The sequence below is a fragment of the Acipenser ruthenus genome, chromosome 44, assembly GCF_902713425.1.
Source record: "Acipenser ruthenus chromosome 44, fAciRut3.2 maternal haplotype, whole genome shotgun sequence".
Taxonomy (NCBI): Eukaryota; Metazoa; Chordata; class Actinopteri; order Acipenseriformes; family Acipenseridae; genus Acipenser; species Acipenser ruthenus.
The window spans coordinates 697,010-712,718 of NC_081232.1; the positions used below are offsets into that span (position 1 = coordinate 697,010).

At 43.1% G+C, this 15,709-nt stretch overlaps 1 protein-coding gene across 5 annotated transcripts in view; it reads right to left on the minus strand.

Moving 5' to 3' along the window:
- Positions 1 to 15,709, minus strand: part of LOC117398831 (rho guanine nucleotide exchange factor 40-like) — a 43,543-nt gene that overhangs the window by 2,764 nt on the left and 25,070 nt on the right. For 3 of the 5 annotated variants that reach the window (XM_033997910.3, XM_033997908.3, XM_033997906.3), the window contains exons 16-26: positions 14,129 to 14,320; positions 13,088 to 13,989; positions 11,403 to 11,652; positions 10,445 to 10,534; positions 6,741 to 6,971; positions 5,693 to 5,863; positions 4,585 to 4,762; positions 3,832 to 3,939; positions 2,702 to 2,863; positions 2,290 to 2,411; positions 89 to 139 (exon numbers count right to left, since the gene is read on the minus strand). In XM_033997910.3, the coding sequence (XP_033853801.3) occupies positions 101 to 139; positions 2,290 to 2,411; positions 2,702 to 2,863; positions 3,832 to 3,939; positions 4,585 to 4,762; positions 5,693 to 5,863; positions 6,741 to 6,971; positions 10,445 to 10,534; positions 11,403 to 11,652; positions 13,088 to 13,989; positions 14,129 to 14,320 (2,445 nt within the window). In that variant the 3' untranslated portion in view covers positions 89 to 100. The remainder of the gene's footprint in view (positions 1 to 88; positions 140 to 2,289; positions 2,412 to 2,701; positions 2,864 to 3,831; positions 3,940 to 4,584; positions 4,763 to 5,692; positions 5,864 to 6,740; positions 6,972 to 10,444; positions 10,535 to 11,402; positions 11,653 to 13,087; positions 13,990 to 14,128; positions 14,321 to 15,709) is intronic. The other 2 variants (XM_033997907.3, XM_033997909.3) reach the window with 2 other exon arrangements.

Consider the following 15,709-nt stretch of genomic DNA (forward strand, 5'->3'; position numbering starts at 1 on the left):
ACAGACGGGAAGAGGTGCATAAAAGAAAAAAGATGTTTCTCATTGTCATGACGATAAAATAATTCAAAAATGAAAAGATGAAACTCACTTGGAATGACTGTCAGACAGCAGTTGATGGGCTTACAATAGCTTCATTATTCTGCATGAATGGAGGGAGAATGTGATTAGATAGGAGCTGAACATACTTGAGCAGACCTGAGACTAGTAATCATTTCCACCGGCATTGTTAATTTATTAGAAACAAGTGTGTAGAATTTGAAGTTATTTATGAGGCCAATATGTCAAAAGTAAAGACATTTTATCTGAGGAGTATCATTAACAATAATACTTCTAATAATAATAATCACACGCACTGTGCGCACATTTGATTTGCAAAACGTCGTTTTTATAAGTGTGGACTCGCATGTATCTTGTGCGATCGATTGAAGCGAAACAGACATGTGAAGCTTATTGAATCGTACCGTTTATTCAGTCCTAGTAATGAGCAAACGGAAGCAGATACCTTCAAAGACTTTAAAAAGAGCAAAAATCTCTATTAATTTTAGAGTTTACAGTCTAAAGGCAGCTGTGAGATTATATAGAGAATGAAGTATAAGCTACTGTACATAATCAGATTCTGAATAATGTACAGTAGCCTGTGTTTTATTTTGTATAATACTAACACTAAAAACGAAACGCACACAATTAAAATTAAACTAAACTTTTCTTTACTAAAAATCTAAAAATGTCACGCTCACTTGAGCACAGATTTGTTTTCTTTCTGTCTTCCGTGGTGTTGGCATTTTGCTGCTGCGCTGAGATTCTGCCTTTCAGCCTCTGTCTGACACAACATCGAGAGGACATTTCTTTTTTTTTTTTTGTAACACATAAGCTTTCACTGCATTGTCTACTTGAAACCGGCAGATATGTTTTTTGCTTTTTTTTTAAGCTGAAAATTCTCATTCCACTGACGTCAGACCGTGTCTGTAATCAGAAATATCAGACTCGATCTGTCCTGCGATGCAGGCTAGTAGTGACGTCAGCAGTAGCCTGTAAACACAGAATTAAGCACAGGACTTTTTACGAAATTATCACTTACACTTAAATGTTATAAGGGTTATTATGTACAGGGGGCATCTTAACTGACTTTACAGCACACAAACTGGCAGTTTAATGAAAATGACGACCAGGTTTCAAAATGTTACTAAAACTCTGATTAAACGCGTAACTGGAAGGAAATTGAGAAAACAGGAATTTACGCAACACAAATATGAAAATTCAATTTACTACGGTACCCAAACGGACTGCGCAAAAACACAAGAACGTTTAGTGGCCAAACAAAAGCATTACACACATAACAAGGGAAGGGAAATGGCCGTATGCGCTCCTTTATCAAGCTTTTGTAAATGGCTACAACTAATTATAACAAATAAAGTACACCAAAGTGTGCAACAAAAAGCCTGTCATTGTAACTCGGGCTTCTCCACCTTGTAATTTATATTGCAACGACAGTTTATTCCTTATATTATTATTATTATTATTATTATTATTATTATTATTATTATTATTATTATTATTATTATTATTATTTATTTATTTTATATTTTTTAACTGCCTGCTTTGTCACGTGTAACATAAAAAAATATGTATGTTTATACGCCATGCTAAGGGGACGAGGTGTAGTGATGGTGAGATGGTGAATAGAAATGGAACCAGCATAACAGATTTGTGAGCTACTTTTCCCCGTAGTTTAAGTCTGTATTTCAAATAGGTTTATTTGTAACTTTTATTGTGCTATAGTGTTCTATATTCTACTTGGTTGCTGTCAGCGTCGTTGCTGTTCTGTCTCAATGGCAGACAGAACAGAATGGGAAACCGCGAAGCAATGTGATTGCAGTTTTCACATGTGACAGTGCAGCTGTTGTGAAACTCAGGAAAGAACAAAAATGCAGCACTCGGATTGGCTGAAACATTGTCAGCTCTGTGTATAATAAGGTTGCTGAGAAATCTGCTAACCTCAGTTTTGAAAAACAAACTCCGCCAGTACATGAACACAACAAAACACTGTCCATACCAACAGACAGCAATGGCCTGCAGATTGAAAGTTTTATCCACAGAAGACAGGGAAAAATTTGTTTTCCAGTGTTATGGGCAGCACTTCTTCAATTGTTTAAAATAAACACAAAAATAATACAAATATTACACACCAAAACTGCACTATGAAGTACATATAAGGCAATTCATGTTACCTTATTATGTGCACTTGGGTGTACATCTTTCCTGATATTATTAGTTTTATATACACCTTACCTGCATCCCACACTGAGAGCTGGAGGAATTTGTGAGTGTTGTGACCTGGGCTGATCCCGACTCGACCCCTGGCAGACCCTGCTGACCACTCCCACAAGAGGAGGAGCCAGAACTGCCAGCCACTGAACAGAGAGAGAGAGAGAGGGAGGGATATGTGATGGGATGTTTTTGATTGACAGTTTCTAAAGATTTTACTGACAAAAACGCTTGACATATCAATCAAATTGGAAGTACTTGACCCATACATTGTTTGATATGTTTACATGATTTCCATTTTTAGAAGCCATTGTTAATACAAATACTAAACACATAAGATGCTCCGCAGAATGTTTTTGTGCATATTCTCCCTCAGATTTGGGCTATCTGGAGACGTGTGGCAGAGGCCCAAGAGCAGCACTGAAATCAGGCTCACGGTGTGTGTATGTTTCCTCCTCCTCTTGAATGCTGGGCGGAGGCTGGGTGAAGTGCAGGTCTAGGGGTCCCAGTCCCAGGGAGAGCAGGGGGGAGGGGCTCCTCCTGAAATGGCTGTCGCTATCAAAGGACGAGACCGCCACCGACGCTCTACTGCGGGACCCTGCAAATTTAGATTAATCTGATGAAAACTGAACCAGAAGCAGACGAATGTCTCTCAAAACTTCCTCTACTCATCCCCCACTCTGTCCCCACGTCTTCCTATCTCTCCCTCCACCCTCCCATCTCCCTCACCTCTCTCCCCTTCTCTCTCTCCTCTCTCCCCCCTCTCTCTCCCCTTTCACGTCTCCCTCTCCTCTCTCCCCGTCTCTCTCTCCCCTCTCCCGTCTCCCTCCATTCTCTCCTCTCTCTTCCCTCTCCCTCCCCTCTCTCCTGTCTCCGTCCCACTCTCCCCTTCTCTCTCCCCTCTCCCTCCCCTCTCTCCTGTCTCCCTCCCACTCTCTCCCGTCTCCCTCCCCTCTCTCCCCCTCTCTCTCCCCTCTCCCGTCTCCTTCTCCTCTCTCCCCCCTCTCCCTCCCCTCTCTCCCCCTCTCTCTCCCCTCTCCCATCTCCTTCTCCTATCTCCCCCCTCTCCCTCCCCTCTCTCCCCATCTCTCTCTTCCCTCTCCGGTCTCCCTCCCCTCTCTTCTCTCTCTCTCCCCTTCTCTCTCTCCCCTCTCCTGTCTCCCTCCCGTCTCCCCCCCTCACTCCCCCGTCTCTCTCTCCCCTCTCTCCCTCCCCCCTCTCTCCCCTCCCTCTCTCTCCCCTCTCCCGTCTCCCTCTCCTCTCTCCCCGTCTCTCTCCCCTCTCCCGTCTCCCTCCATTCTCCCCTCTCTTCCCTCTCCCTCCCCTCTCTCCTGTCTCCTTCCCCTCTCTCCTGTCTCCCTCCCACTCTCTCCCCTTCTCTCTCCCCTCTCCCTCCCCTCTCTCCCCATCTCTCTCTTCCCTCTCCAGTCTCCCTCCCCTCTCTTCTCTCTCTCTCCCCTTCTCTCTCTCCCCTCTCCCGTCTCCCCCCCTCTCTCCCCTGTCTCTCTCTCCCCTCTCTCCCTCCCCCCTCTCTCCCCTCCCTCCCCTCTCTCCCTCCCCTCTTACTCAGTACGTAGTCCAGGTTGCGGTCACAGATGTTGGCAGCGCTGCTCTGAATGTCCAGGAAGGGTTTGCTGCCCATGCCCATGGATACAGACTCCTGGAGCCTCAGCTCTGTGGAGACAGAGACACACTCACTCACTTACTCGCCTGGCAGGATACCTTCACGATGGAGCACACACACCACGGATTGGGGTCAAATGCTCAAGGAACATCTACCCATACAGAAACACTAACACACTGTCCAATCACAGTATTGGAGGGCCATTCCACTCCACGTTTAACAGATACAATTAGACAATTAACTACTTTAAGGTTTGGGAGACTAGTCTAATCTTAAACTTGAATCTTCATTTTTACCCTAGCTTTAAACCTAACCTTGAAGTCACTATTGCAAAATTGCTATTCATCATTCTAGGGGATTATTATAATATGATTTCTTTTTTTTTCTTGTCATTTTATAAAGAATAGAATTCATAGATGATCTTCACAAGTATACATCAATTAAGAATATATGACAGGAACCTCACCAAACTGCAACTGAATCAGCTTAGACTTTAGACTTGCGTTTGAAAGGAAATAAACCATGATTGCATGGATAAGCTTACATAAAGCAGGAGGCAAGTAATATTTAACCGAGCACTAAAACCGTAAAGCCTGAACTGTCCCACTGTCCTAGTACACAGAGTCACATGGTAACCTTAGAAAACACAAATGGACCAGTGTTGCAATGCTTGTGGTGATGCTGCAAGCCCTCACCCTTGTTTCTCATGGCCTGCCTCCACAGCAGCCTGGCAATATCCCGGGTCCAGGTCTCCTTCACTTCTGGAGTCTTGCCCTGCAGCACGTAGGCCTCTCTGGATTTGGAGTGTCGAATCCATATCTCGAACCGTGTGGCAGAGTCGCCGATATTCTCAGTGAGTCCTATATCAGATGTCTGCAAAGAGAGGTTTCATTAACAAAAAGAGAGTTTAGCGGGGCTCCTCTACAGATTCGAAGCCCTTTTGGTATAATATATTTGACTACGCCAGCCTTGTAAGACTATGAACCTAACCGTTTACCAAGCGCTGTATAAATTATTATTATTATTATTATTTATTTCTTAGCAGACGCCCTTATCCAGGGCGACTTACAATTTTTACAAGATATCACATTATACATTATTTCACATTATACAGATATCACATTATTTTTACATACAATTACCCATTTACACAGTAAGGTTTTTACTGGAGCAATCTAGGTAAAGTACCTTGCTCAAGGGTACAACAGCAGTGTCCCCCACTAGGGATTGAACCCACGACCCTCCGGTCAAGAATCCGAAGCCCTAACCACTACTCCACACTGCTGCCTTTCATAAATGAAAAACAGTTCATGCAGTTAAAGTTGATTGAAATCCAAAGTTAAAGAAAGTTAGCAAGGCAAGATGACATTATTTAATGAGTAGTCTGGGAGCCCTACTGGGTTGGTGGAATACTATACCACAGAATTGTATCTAGCTTGCACGAACATCAGTTAATTGATAGCGGTGTGAGCTAAAATTATTTTCTTGTTAAACAAGGATAACCTCAAAGGAAACTAATGCCAAACTCAAAGGGTGTCTTAATTTGATCTTTTCAATCGTTCTCGTCTCTTGAAAAGCCGCAGAATCTGCAACTTTTTAAGAGCCGAGAACAATGAAAAAGATCAAACCCAGCAAATGGTTAGTCCAATAAAGGGTTTAGTTTAGATCTGTTGGAATGGAAACCACAAGAGGACCGGGTCTGGGACACCCTGCTCTAAAAGGTGTGCTGTGGTCAAAAATAAACTAAACTTTTTTTTGGACGTTTACTTTCACCAAGGGTGTGTACAGTGATATTAAGCTGACCTTGACCGAGTGCTTGTAGATGTAACAGCTCTTCCCTCCATGATGGCTCTTGTGTTTGGTGAACAGCAGCATCTCTTCATACAGGAACATCTGCCGCGTGACCTTCTTACGAGCTCCCCAGACCGTGAACTCATCCTGTCTCAACAAGGGCCCCTGCTCCGACAGACTCACCTGCCACAACCAGAGAAACCCTGTCAGCAAGAGAAATCCTGCACTGCCACGGACGAGGGGACACGTGTCTAAGAAAGAATCCATCACACTTATTGTAATGTTAAGTTACTGAAAAATGTAATCAGATTACAGCAACGTGTTACTCCCAGACACCAGTAGTAACAACGAACCAGTTAAATAAGATGCATCATGTTTTTTATGGTTTCTGCATCTTTAGCAAAACAGTGATCTAAGCAGAACCGATACAGAATAATTGGAAAGACACACAATATAATAAACAGGCTGGGCATGTAGAAGGTATAAGGGAAGTCTGGTGAGTTCAGTGAGGCGGATCGCTCTGTAATTAACAGGCAGGGCATGTAGAAGGTATAAGGGAAGTCTGGTGAGTTCAGTGAGGGGGATCGCTCTGTAATTAACAGGCAGGGCATGTAGAAGGTATAAGGGAAGTCTGGTGAGTTCAGTGAGGCGGATCGCTCTGTAATTAACAGGCTGGGCATGTAGAAGGTATAAGGGAAGTCTGGTGAGTTCAGTGAGGCGGATCGCTCTGTAATTAACAGGCTGGGCATGTAGAAGGTATAAGGGAAGTCTGGTGAGTTCAGTGAGGCGGATCGCTCTGTAATTAACAGGCTGGGCATGTAGAAGGTATAAGGGAAGTCTGGTGAGTTCAGTGAGGGGGATCGCTCTGTAATTAACAGACAGGGCATGTAGAAGGTATAAGGGAAGTCTGGTGAGTTCAGTGAGGCGGATCGCTCTGTAATTAACAGGCAGGGCATGTAGAAGGTATAAGGGAAGTCTGGTGAGTTCAGTGAGGGGGATCGCTCTGTAATTAATAGGCAGGGCATGTAGAAGGTATAAGGGAAGTCCAGTCGCTGTGTACCTCGCTCGCTGTGATGCAGTCGCTGGCTCTCAGATCCTCCCCGTGCCGGACAGTGAATCTCAGCATGGCCACGGCTGACTGCAGGCTCTGGACACTCTGGTGCTGAGAGGTTTGCTGACCACAGTCTCTGGCCAGCTCCTCGAGAACCTCGCAGTACTGCTGCAGCCTCAGGACCGGGGCTTGGAGGTACCGGCCCAGCTCCAGAGGGTCCCTCAACTCCTGCTGCCTTCGCTGCAGAAAACAAACAGTGGTGAAGCATGGAGATCAGTCAGGCTGGTTATAAAATACAAAGAGGACAACAGCTGAGCAAGTGACCGTGTGCAGGGCCGGATTAACACATAGGCAAACTGGGCACCGACCTATGGCCCAAAGTCCTGGGAGGCCAAAAACTGGAAGAACTTCACTCACTGACATTTCAACTGAGGCTTTCACACAAAATCTGCCTGACCTGGAACTTACTGTCTCGCTCACTTTCGCATGGCACACAAGTGAATTCCAGGTCAGTCAGTTTGATTTTGCTTGAATACAACAAACTCTTTTTCGGGGGGCAGGAAAGCATAAACACAAGACACAGGAAGAAGAAGAATGCAAGCGGCAAAGGGGGACATTAGAAATATTTTACAAATCGGTGCTGAAAGCCCCGAACCACCGAAAACATTATCCCCGACCCTGGAGAAAGAAGCATGTCAAAAAACAGCTCTGATCAACAGTATTGCAAGGAAAGCGCACTGCCTTTGCTGTATCGGCGATTGAGAAAGAAGTAATCCACGTTAAACTGCATTTATTATTATTATTTGTTTATTTAGCAGACGCCTTTATCCAAGGCGACTTACAGAGACTAGGGTGTGTGAACTATGCATCAGCTGCAGAGTCACTTACAATTACGTCTCACCCGAAAGACGGAGCACAAGGAGGTGAAGTGACTTGTTCAGGGTCACACAATGAGTCAGTAGCTGAGGTGGGATTTGAACCAGGGACCTCCTGGTTATAAGCCCTTTTCTTTAACCACTGGACCACACAGCCTCCATTTGACTTAACTGTCCAACTGTCCATACATTTGAGGCCAGTCAGTAAAAAAGAGTCACATTTTAACACTAAAACGTAAATAAATAAATGTCTGTGATTTTGAACGAAATAAATATGGTATATATTTTGTTGTTGCTTTGCAGCTTTCCCAATCAGCTCGCATGCCTTATTCCATCACATGTGATGCAATGAAAAGTACCAGAAGAGGAATATCAATTAACAATACTGTGCTGAAATTAGTATCAGCGTTCTTCAACCAAGTAGCCAAAGCACAGCGAGCTCAGGAGACATCGTCCAGATTGCAATGTTGTTTTTGTTAGAAATTAGCTGGAAAGCCTTGATGGAATTAATGCAGTAACAAGTGACTGACTTGACAGATCTTAGAAGGGATCTGGCAGCTGATGAAAACTGGCACAAAACTGTACTCTTGTCTACACCTAGCGGAGAGACATGTTTTCCTAGACATGCCAAGTTTGCCATTAATATGTTGGCTTTGCCACACAGCTCTGCAGAATTAGAACGAGTTTGTTTTTCTCAGATGAACCTTGTAAAAACGTAAGAAATCGATTGACTGCAGACATTCTGAATGGAATTCAAACTATCAAGACTGTTGTTAAAAACAGCCCCAGCTTCAGACCAACGTAGCAAATGATCCAGTGTACGTGCAACCGTGTCCATGTATGACCATAAGACCTAAAGAAATGTAAGTACACAAAACTAGCCCATTTTATAATGTATTTTATTGTTTAAATTTTTTTTAAAAAACGATGTCCGTAAAAAAATTCTGTGTCAGTAGAAAAAAGGCCACTGTAAATCTGTATGTCAGTAAAAAAAAAACAAAATTACAAGACTGTCAACCCTGATTTGACTACATGACAATGTACATTACTGTGGACTATGAGGGGGCCTACAGTTAGTGGTCAAATGTTTGAGCCCCTCCTATATAGAAGTATTATGTTTTTTAAAATTGGATAGCAATCAACATATGGTGCTCTTGTCCATATTCAAACTGTTTGAATTTGTATTCATTAAATTGCGAAAGCTGATTATCAAGCTCTGCTATGGGATTTGACGTCGGCTTCAGGTTTTTCCGAATTTATTTTGAAATGTATTTAACACCGCCTTCAATTAAACTGTTTCTGTCAGTCGTTCAGTTCAGAGCAGTTTTAATAACTAGAGCTCTGCATAACTGACCATTTCTAATCAAAACCATGCATAATAACTTAAAAAATGAAAATTATATATTTTGCAAATTGGTGGAGCGTATCTTGTTCCTTGTAGCTGATTGATCTAAAAACATTTTAAAGGATACCAGTGATCGCAATGTAACCCAATCCATACCACTCTTCCATAACTTCTGCAATTATTAAAACATTCAAGTGCTGCATTTAGACATACTAAAACAAAGCACTTTTTTACATAGAGAGTTATAAATGGATGGAATAGCCTACCGGGTGAAGTAGTAGGATCTAAAGCGCTGGGAACATTTTAAAAAAGACGAGATTCTTTCCTTTCTAGTAGGGGAGAATGGTGTGCTAACAAAGGACCAGCCTTGATGAATTTATTCTCATGTTCTTAGTAAATTCAATGTCTTTTCATATGTCTTCAGTCTCTCGTTATTTAATTTCCAGCTGTGTCCTCTGGTCTTGATTACTGTACTGCTCTTAAAGTATTGGTTAATTTTGCCAACGGTTTTAAGACCCTCTTAAATCATGTTTGTTCTAGGCTGAATAAATTCAGTTATCTGTAAACCTCACAACTCTCGACTGTACTGGACTACATGGCACCCAGTTGTACCAGTACTTGCACTGAACTCCTCCTGTATCTTGTACTTGATTTTAGGTATCCATATCCACATTTTTTGTAATTACTCTTATTTGAAATCATTCTCATCCACTTATCGTACTTACTAACACTCCCAATTAACTAAACCCTTAATTGAAATACCAATTAGCTTAATTAGGCCTTCTTAATTGTTTTCAGCTCTTACACAGTTGGGAGATTGTAAAACCATATAAGTAACTTGAAATATACAACTTGTTAGGACCTGAGAACAATTAGAAAAGGTCTAATCAAGCTAATTATTAATTAAATTAAGGGTTAAGTGATTGAGAGCTCAGTTGGAATGAAAACCAGCAGACACAGGGGGTCCCCAGGATCAGGGGTTGAGAACTTCTGGTACAGATGAAGCTAACCCTAGCCACTCCTTCAGTGTTAGCATAGAGATTAGGAGACGGTCAGAACAGAAGGCCTACCAGGTGAAGCACCTAAAACACAGGGAACATTAACAATTTGATTCTGTTGTGTTAAATGAGATCCCTTGAGTACTGACACATGGGGAGTGTGAAAGGGTCAAGCCTTGAAGGGTTGAACAGCTCTCTTCTCGTTCCCCAACTTTTCTTATGTTCTTGTTTAATTCCATCAGTCTAATCCGTCATGAGCTTCAATGGCTTTATACATGTGCAGTTTTGGAAGACACACAAGGTTATAGCATATATGCATTTCCATTATGAACTGTGATAGCTGGTACTACATGAGATAAAAGGAAATCTGGTCCACTCTAAAAATAGTTCATGATGGGTAGTATGTCTTTAACCACAACCACGTGAATCTGGTTTTAGTCAATAGCACGCACATGTTAGGAAAACAGGGCATTTAGTTATTGAAGTCCATCTTACCTTAAAGAAAGCACTGCCTTGGCTCGCTAGCAAAGCATCGGACTTGGGCTTGTTCCTGATGTAAAGGGAGTACAGTCCGAACTGCTGTTTCTGTGAGTCGGAAAAAAAACAACAACGGAAACTGAAGGATCCAATTATGTGATAATCAAAGAAACGGCAAAGAAAATTAAAGGAAAAAGGAAGAAAAAGCATGAAAAAAGCCAGGCAAAAACAAAGAAAACGTAACTTTTTTGAATATCTGGTGGCAGCGTGGATCAGTGTGCACGGTTTGTAACAGAATGGAGTTTGCATGAACAGAACGCTTGTTAATGGACTTGTTTGGAACAAAAGGGCAATTCAGGAATATACTAAACAAAGACACAATTGGTCCAAATGTATTTTATTAACCACTAAAACCAGCCAATCAATACTTTGCACCAACAAAAGCAACCAGTCCTGTACCCGCAACTGCTGAATCAGCCAATCACAGCCTGTCAGCTCGACTGGAGTTCAGACAGCATCTTTCAGCAACAACGAACCGAGACACGGACAGTTCAGTAATATTGCTCCATTCAGATATCAGGCACTGTCTAGATAAACTTCAAGCAGCTATGTCAAGTCAAAAGTTATGTGTTTAATAAAGTTTTTTTCTTTATATATGTGATCCTTCATGAACATTTTTGGGACTATTTTCCTAAAACGTTTCTCAGCGGAAGGGTGCCTAACAAATCATTACAAGTTCAAGGTAAATCTAGGTTTTAATGTTCTTTTTGTAAAGAAAATAATGACAAAAATGATTTTCTAATAGCGACCGCGCCCTCTCGATAAAGGCTCTGCTGTGGCACCCTCGCCTTAACTCCAATCACGGTCAACTACCCCATGGTATAGCCTTCATCTGCGGGCACTATCGCTTAATTAGAAAGACACGTACTGTAGGAAGGTTATTATTGGAAAGAAAGACATCTAGAGACACACTCACATGTCTGAGGAAGCAGTCCCCCAGCATGTGTGGCTGGTTCACAGCACCCTCTATGGCAGAGAGGAGGTAGTGCGTGTGGAAGGCGGTGAGTTTCTCCCAGTTTGCGAAGAGCACGCCCCTCTTCCCCCGCAGGTCCTGGGGCAGTTCCCTCAGCTCTGCCTCGGGCAGGTACTGCTGCTCCACGTGGTGCAGAGCACTCACGTACTCCAGCTCCGAGCTTGCCAGTGCAGACGCCAGCTGGTGCACTCTGCTAGAAGAGAAGACGAGAATGTACAGTAGCAGAGGTCAGAAACGAACACACTGCAGAACTGCTAAGACAAGTCAAGAAGACAAACATTTTGAATCTTCGTTTGTGTTGCTGATCAACCACACAGACCCCCAAGTTTCGTCAACTGGAATGCCGGTCCAAACTATTTGATCAATCTGATGATCAATCTGTCCTAAATTATTACAATTACATTTTGAATCAATAAAAGAAAAAGAAAACGACAACATTGGTTAATTTAAAATTATATAATTAGCCACTTGAATTAAGAGCCCATCAATGAATGGAGTGGACACGCGATCGTATGTTGATATTGACCAACTTCAGTTTTTTACATCACCCAAAGAGTGATCTTTTGTATCAGTTTTATTTGGCACGACTGTCACAGGTCTGAAGGTTTTAATGTCAATGTACAGGTCTGACCCATGGAATGTGGAAGCTGAGGAAAGACGTAAAGGAAAGAATAAAATCATATTGATGCTACTTACCTTTTAGGTCTAAAGCTGAGGGAACATGAAGCCACTATGGCTTAGAACTTGAATTCAGGAGACTAGGTTTCAGACCACTGCACGGCACACCAGGGGAGACTTGGGGTTGGATACAGCAAACCTCAAACTAGGTCTCCTGGCCTCCTGGAAGCAGGTTTCAAGCCACTGTTCCTGAAAAAGTGGCTTAATGTTCCCTCAGCTTTAGACAATCCACCAGTTGGCTTCACTGAGACTCAAACCACACTTGTATGACTCACCCTCCACACAGTAGTGTAATGAAGTTGACAACTATGATAACTGATTAACAGGTATCCCTTTGTAGTAAAAAAAAACATGTACAAAATTCAATGACAAACTTTTATAAGGTCATATGGATGATAAATTAAATTGAAGACACTGGGAATGACTTATAGCATCATTTATTTTTACAAGTTTATTTTAGTATTACTATTTCCAAGGAGGTTATGATGAGGTTGTATAATGCATTTGTTAGACCGCACTTAGAATACCGTGTCCAATTCTGGTCACAAAGAGACATTGTGGCCCTGGAGAGAGTCCATCAAAGAGCAACCAGACTAACTGAATCTATTTAGCCTGGAACAAAGAAGAATTATGGGGGTTATTATTGAAGTATTTAAAATCTTAAAAGGAGTTGACATCATTAACCCTAACCAATACTTTTAGCGCCGCACAGAAACCAGGACCACTGTTGGAAATGAGGTGGAGATAGATTTTAAACAATTTAAATACAATTTGAACAAAAACACTGTTGCAATCTTAAGGGTATACTGTGGTCAGACTTGACACCACTGAACTAAGACTTTTCTTAACAAAAAATCCATTACCTATTAAAAAAAATGCCCCATTCACAACAACAAAGGGAATAATGTTGTTCCAATAATGACTAAGCTTAGCTCCCTTTGAAGGCTCACCTGGTTTGTTTTTTGCGGTCCAGCAGTGGAGTACACCCCCAGGGGGTGCTGGGTGTAAGTGCCCCAGTTCTGCCCAGGAGGACATGCTGTTTGGGCGAGCAGGTCTGGTCCACAACCTCAGTGCTGCTGACCTCCAGTCCCTTGATGTGAACTCCAGTCTGTCGTGGCTTTGACTCCACTACGGTCCTCCCTAACCAAAGCAGAGGAGATCTTCCAGGGTCCTCCACCTTCCCAGTGTCCTTAGAGGCCCGCCTGGAGCCAAGCAGTGCCTGAAAATCAAAACTGGGGTTCCTTTTCCTGTTGGGTTTGGCCGGGACAACAGGAATTGGGTTATCTGGGCCTTTAGAAGACTCCTTCAGGAAGCCTTGGAGATACCACCTGGAGGAGGATTTGGACAAAGGGTTCCCAAGCCAGGGGAAAGGAGATGGGGGTGCCGAGTCACTTCCGCAAGGGTTATCCTGGCTGGGAAGCTCGTCAGCCCGTAAAGTGGATGTGTGCTCTGGGAAGAAGGGCTGCTGGAGAGAGGCTAAGGAGCCCCACGACTGAAGGGCAGAACGCTGGCTCTGCAGGTAGAGGTTACTCATGCTCCTGGAAGGAGTGCCACCCAGTTTGGCCCGCTGTGCCTTCTGGGCGCTCTCTAGTCTTTGGTGCAGCACAGAGCGGGTCTCTGTGTATTTGGTTCTGGCAAATGTCCAGTGATTCTGAAGAGTGTTTGAGGAAGCAGAGTCTAGCTCCCTGGCCACCGACTGCGCCTCAGAGAAGCGAGAGTCTGGAATTTCCGGGAAATGGCGGCAGCATCGCTGGAGGCAGGACAGGGCCTCTCCGCAGCGAGACGGGGAGGAGCAATCCTCAGGGGAGATCTGAGAGAGGTGGCGTAGAACCTCCAGGGACCAATCGTACGCCTGCAGAGGAAGGAAGTGACACATCAGGATTCTCAGGTGCATCTTCCACTTTTTTAAACCGTCTGTATTTTATTAGTTTAATATATATATATATTTCTCTCATGCTCTTTTGAAGGCTATGCCTTGTTGACAGCACTACCTCACTGAAGAACTCATACAGATGAAGGGTCTTGTCGATGGTGCTCCGGCACTGCCCCACGTGAGCCGTGAAGTCCTGGAGCCTCTCCCGGGATTCCGGAACCTTCCCCTGAATCAACCGCAGCCTGGGAGAGGGGAAGGAATCCCAGCATTCAATCTGCTGCAGGACCTCGTAGCCGTCCCTGCAGAACTCCTGAGTCAAAAGAGGAGAGAGGTATTAAAAAGTACCGCAACTACATTTTCAAAATATTTGATCCTATTATCTGTTATCCTTTCAGTACTAGAAATATAACCATCACTAATGAGTGACTCCTCTCAACAATGCTTCACTTCTACCCTCAGGGCGATGGGTACTTGAAAGACAACAATGCAGCCTTCACTGTGCCAGAATTGTGTACTAATTCTTTGAGAAGCATGACAGAGACACACAGCATCTTCCAGGACCACCACAATCCCTGGATCTCAAGCAAAGTGAACATGTTTGGGATGCTCAACCAATTGTGTAAAATGTTACTAAATGAATTCATAACCCTTGAGAATTCAATTAATGAGTTTGAACACAGTCCCTTTGACGCTAATTAATGACAAGCAAAAACATAAATAACTTCAAGTTGTTGCAACAGGCCACAGCAATGCTATCCTTTTATCATACAACAACCAGACGCTGCTCGTCTATTGTTTTCTATGGAGGTTAGCCACTCCGTTTGGAAAGGATGACACGAAGGACACCTGTTCTAAACCCGCTGCTTACTGATGAAACACCTCATACGGACACTCAAGCCCTGCTCTCAATCTCTTCTAGGGGACTGCAATGATTATTTCAGGCAAACAAACAGACTTAAATAAATAAATAAATGAATAAATAAATAATGGAACTCCCTTTCCAGGCTTGTGCTTTATTGAGACAGGAGTTCCATTATTACCTTGTAATACGCCACAGCAATGCCATTATCTCTTTCATATACACTGTCTGAATATAAGCTGCATGCTTGTTGTGCAATACAAACATTCATCGCTGCCAGTTGCTGGCTTCTTTAAATGGGATATTGCTGAACTGCAGAAGGAAACTGCACTGGGTACTCCTTGTGTGTAAAACTGTAATAGGTCTGTTGCCAGGTCACCTAGGCTTGATGTTACAGGTTAATATACCTAGGCACAGTTTCTGATCGAGTCTTACACTTGTAGAAGGTCTTGTGTTGGCCGATCAGCATTAGTTGCATTTAGTCCCTATGGCATCATCTAAACGTAGGACAATGATTAAGAGTACATGTATTTTAATAAGAACATAAGAAAGTTTACAAGCGAGAGGAGGCCATTCGGCCCATCTTGCTCGTTTGGTTGTTAGTAGCTTATTGATCCCAGAATCTCATCAAGCAGCTTCTTGAAGGATCCCAGGGTGTCAGCTTCAACAACATTACTGGGGAGTTGGTTCCAGACCCTCACAATTCTCTCTGTAAAAAAGTGCCTCCTATTTTCTGTTCTGAATGCCCCTTTATCTAATCTCCATTTGTGACCCCTGAGTAGGTTCCAAGAATTATGGAAGTGTAAATGTTTCTCATCTCAGATTGAATGTATGGTATTT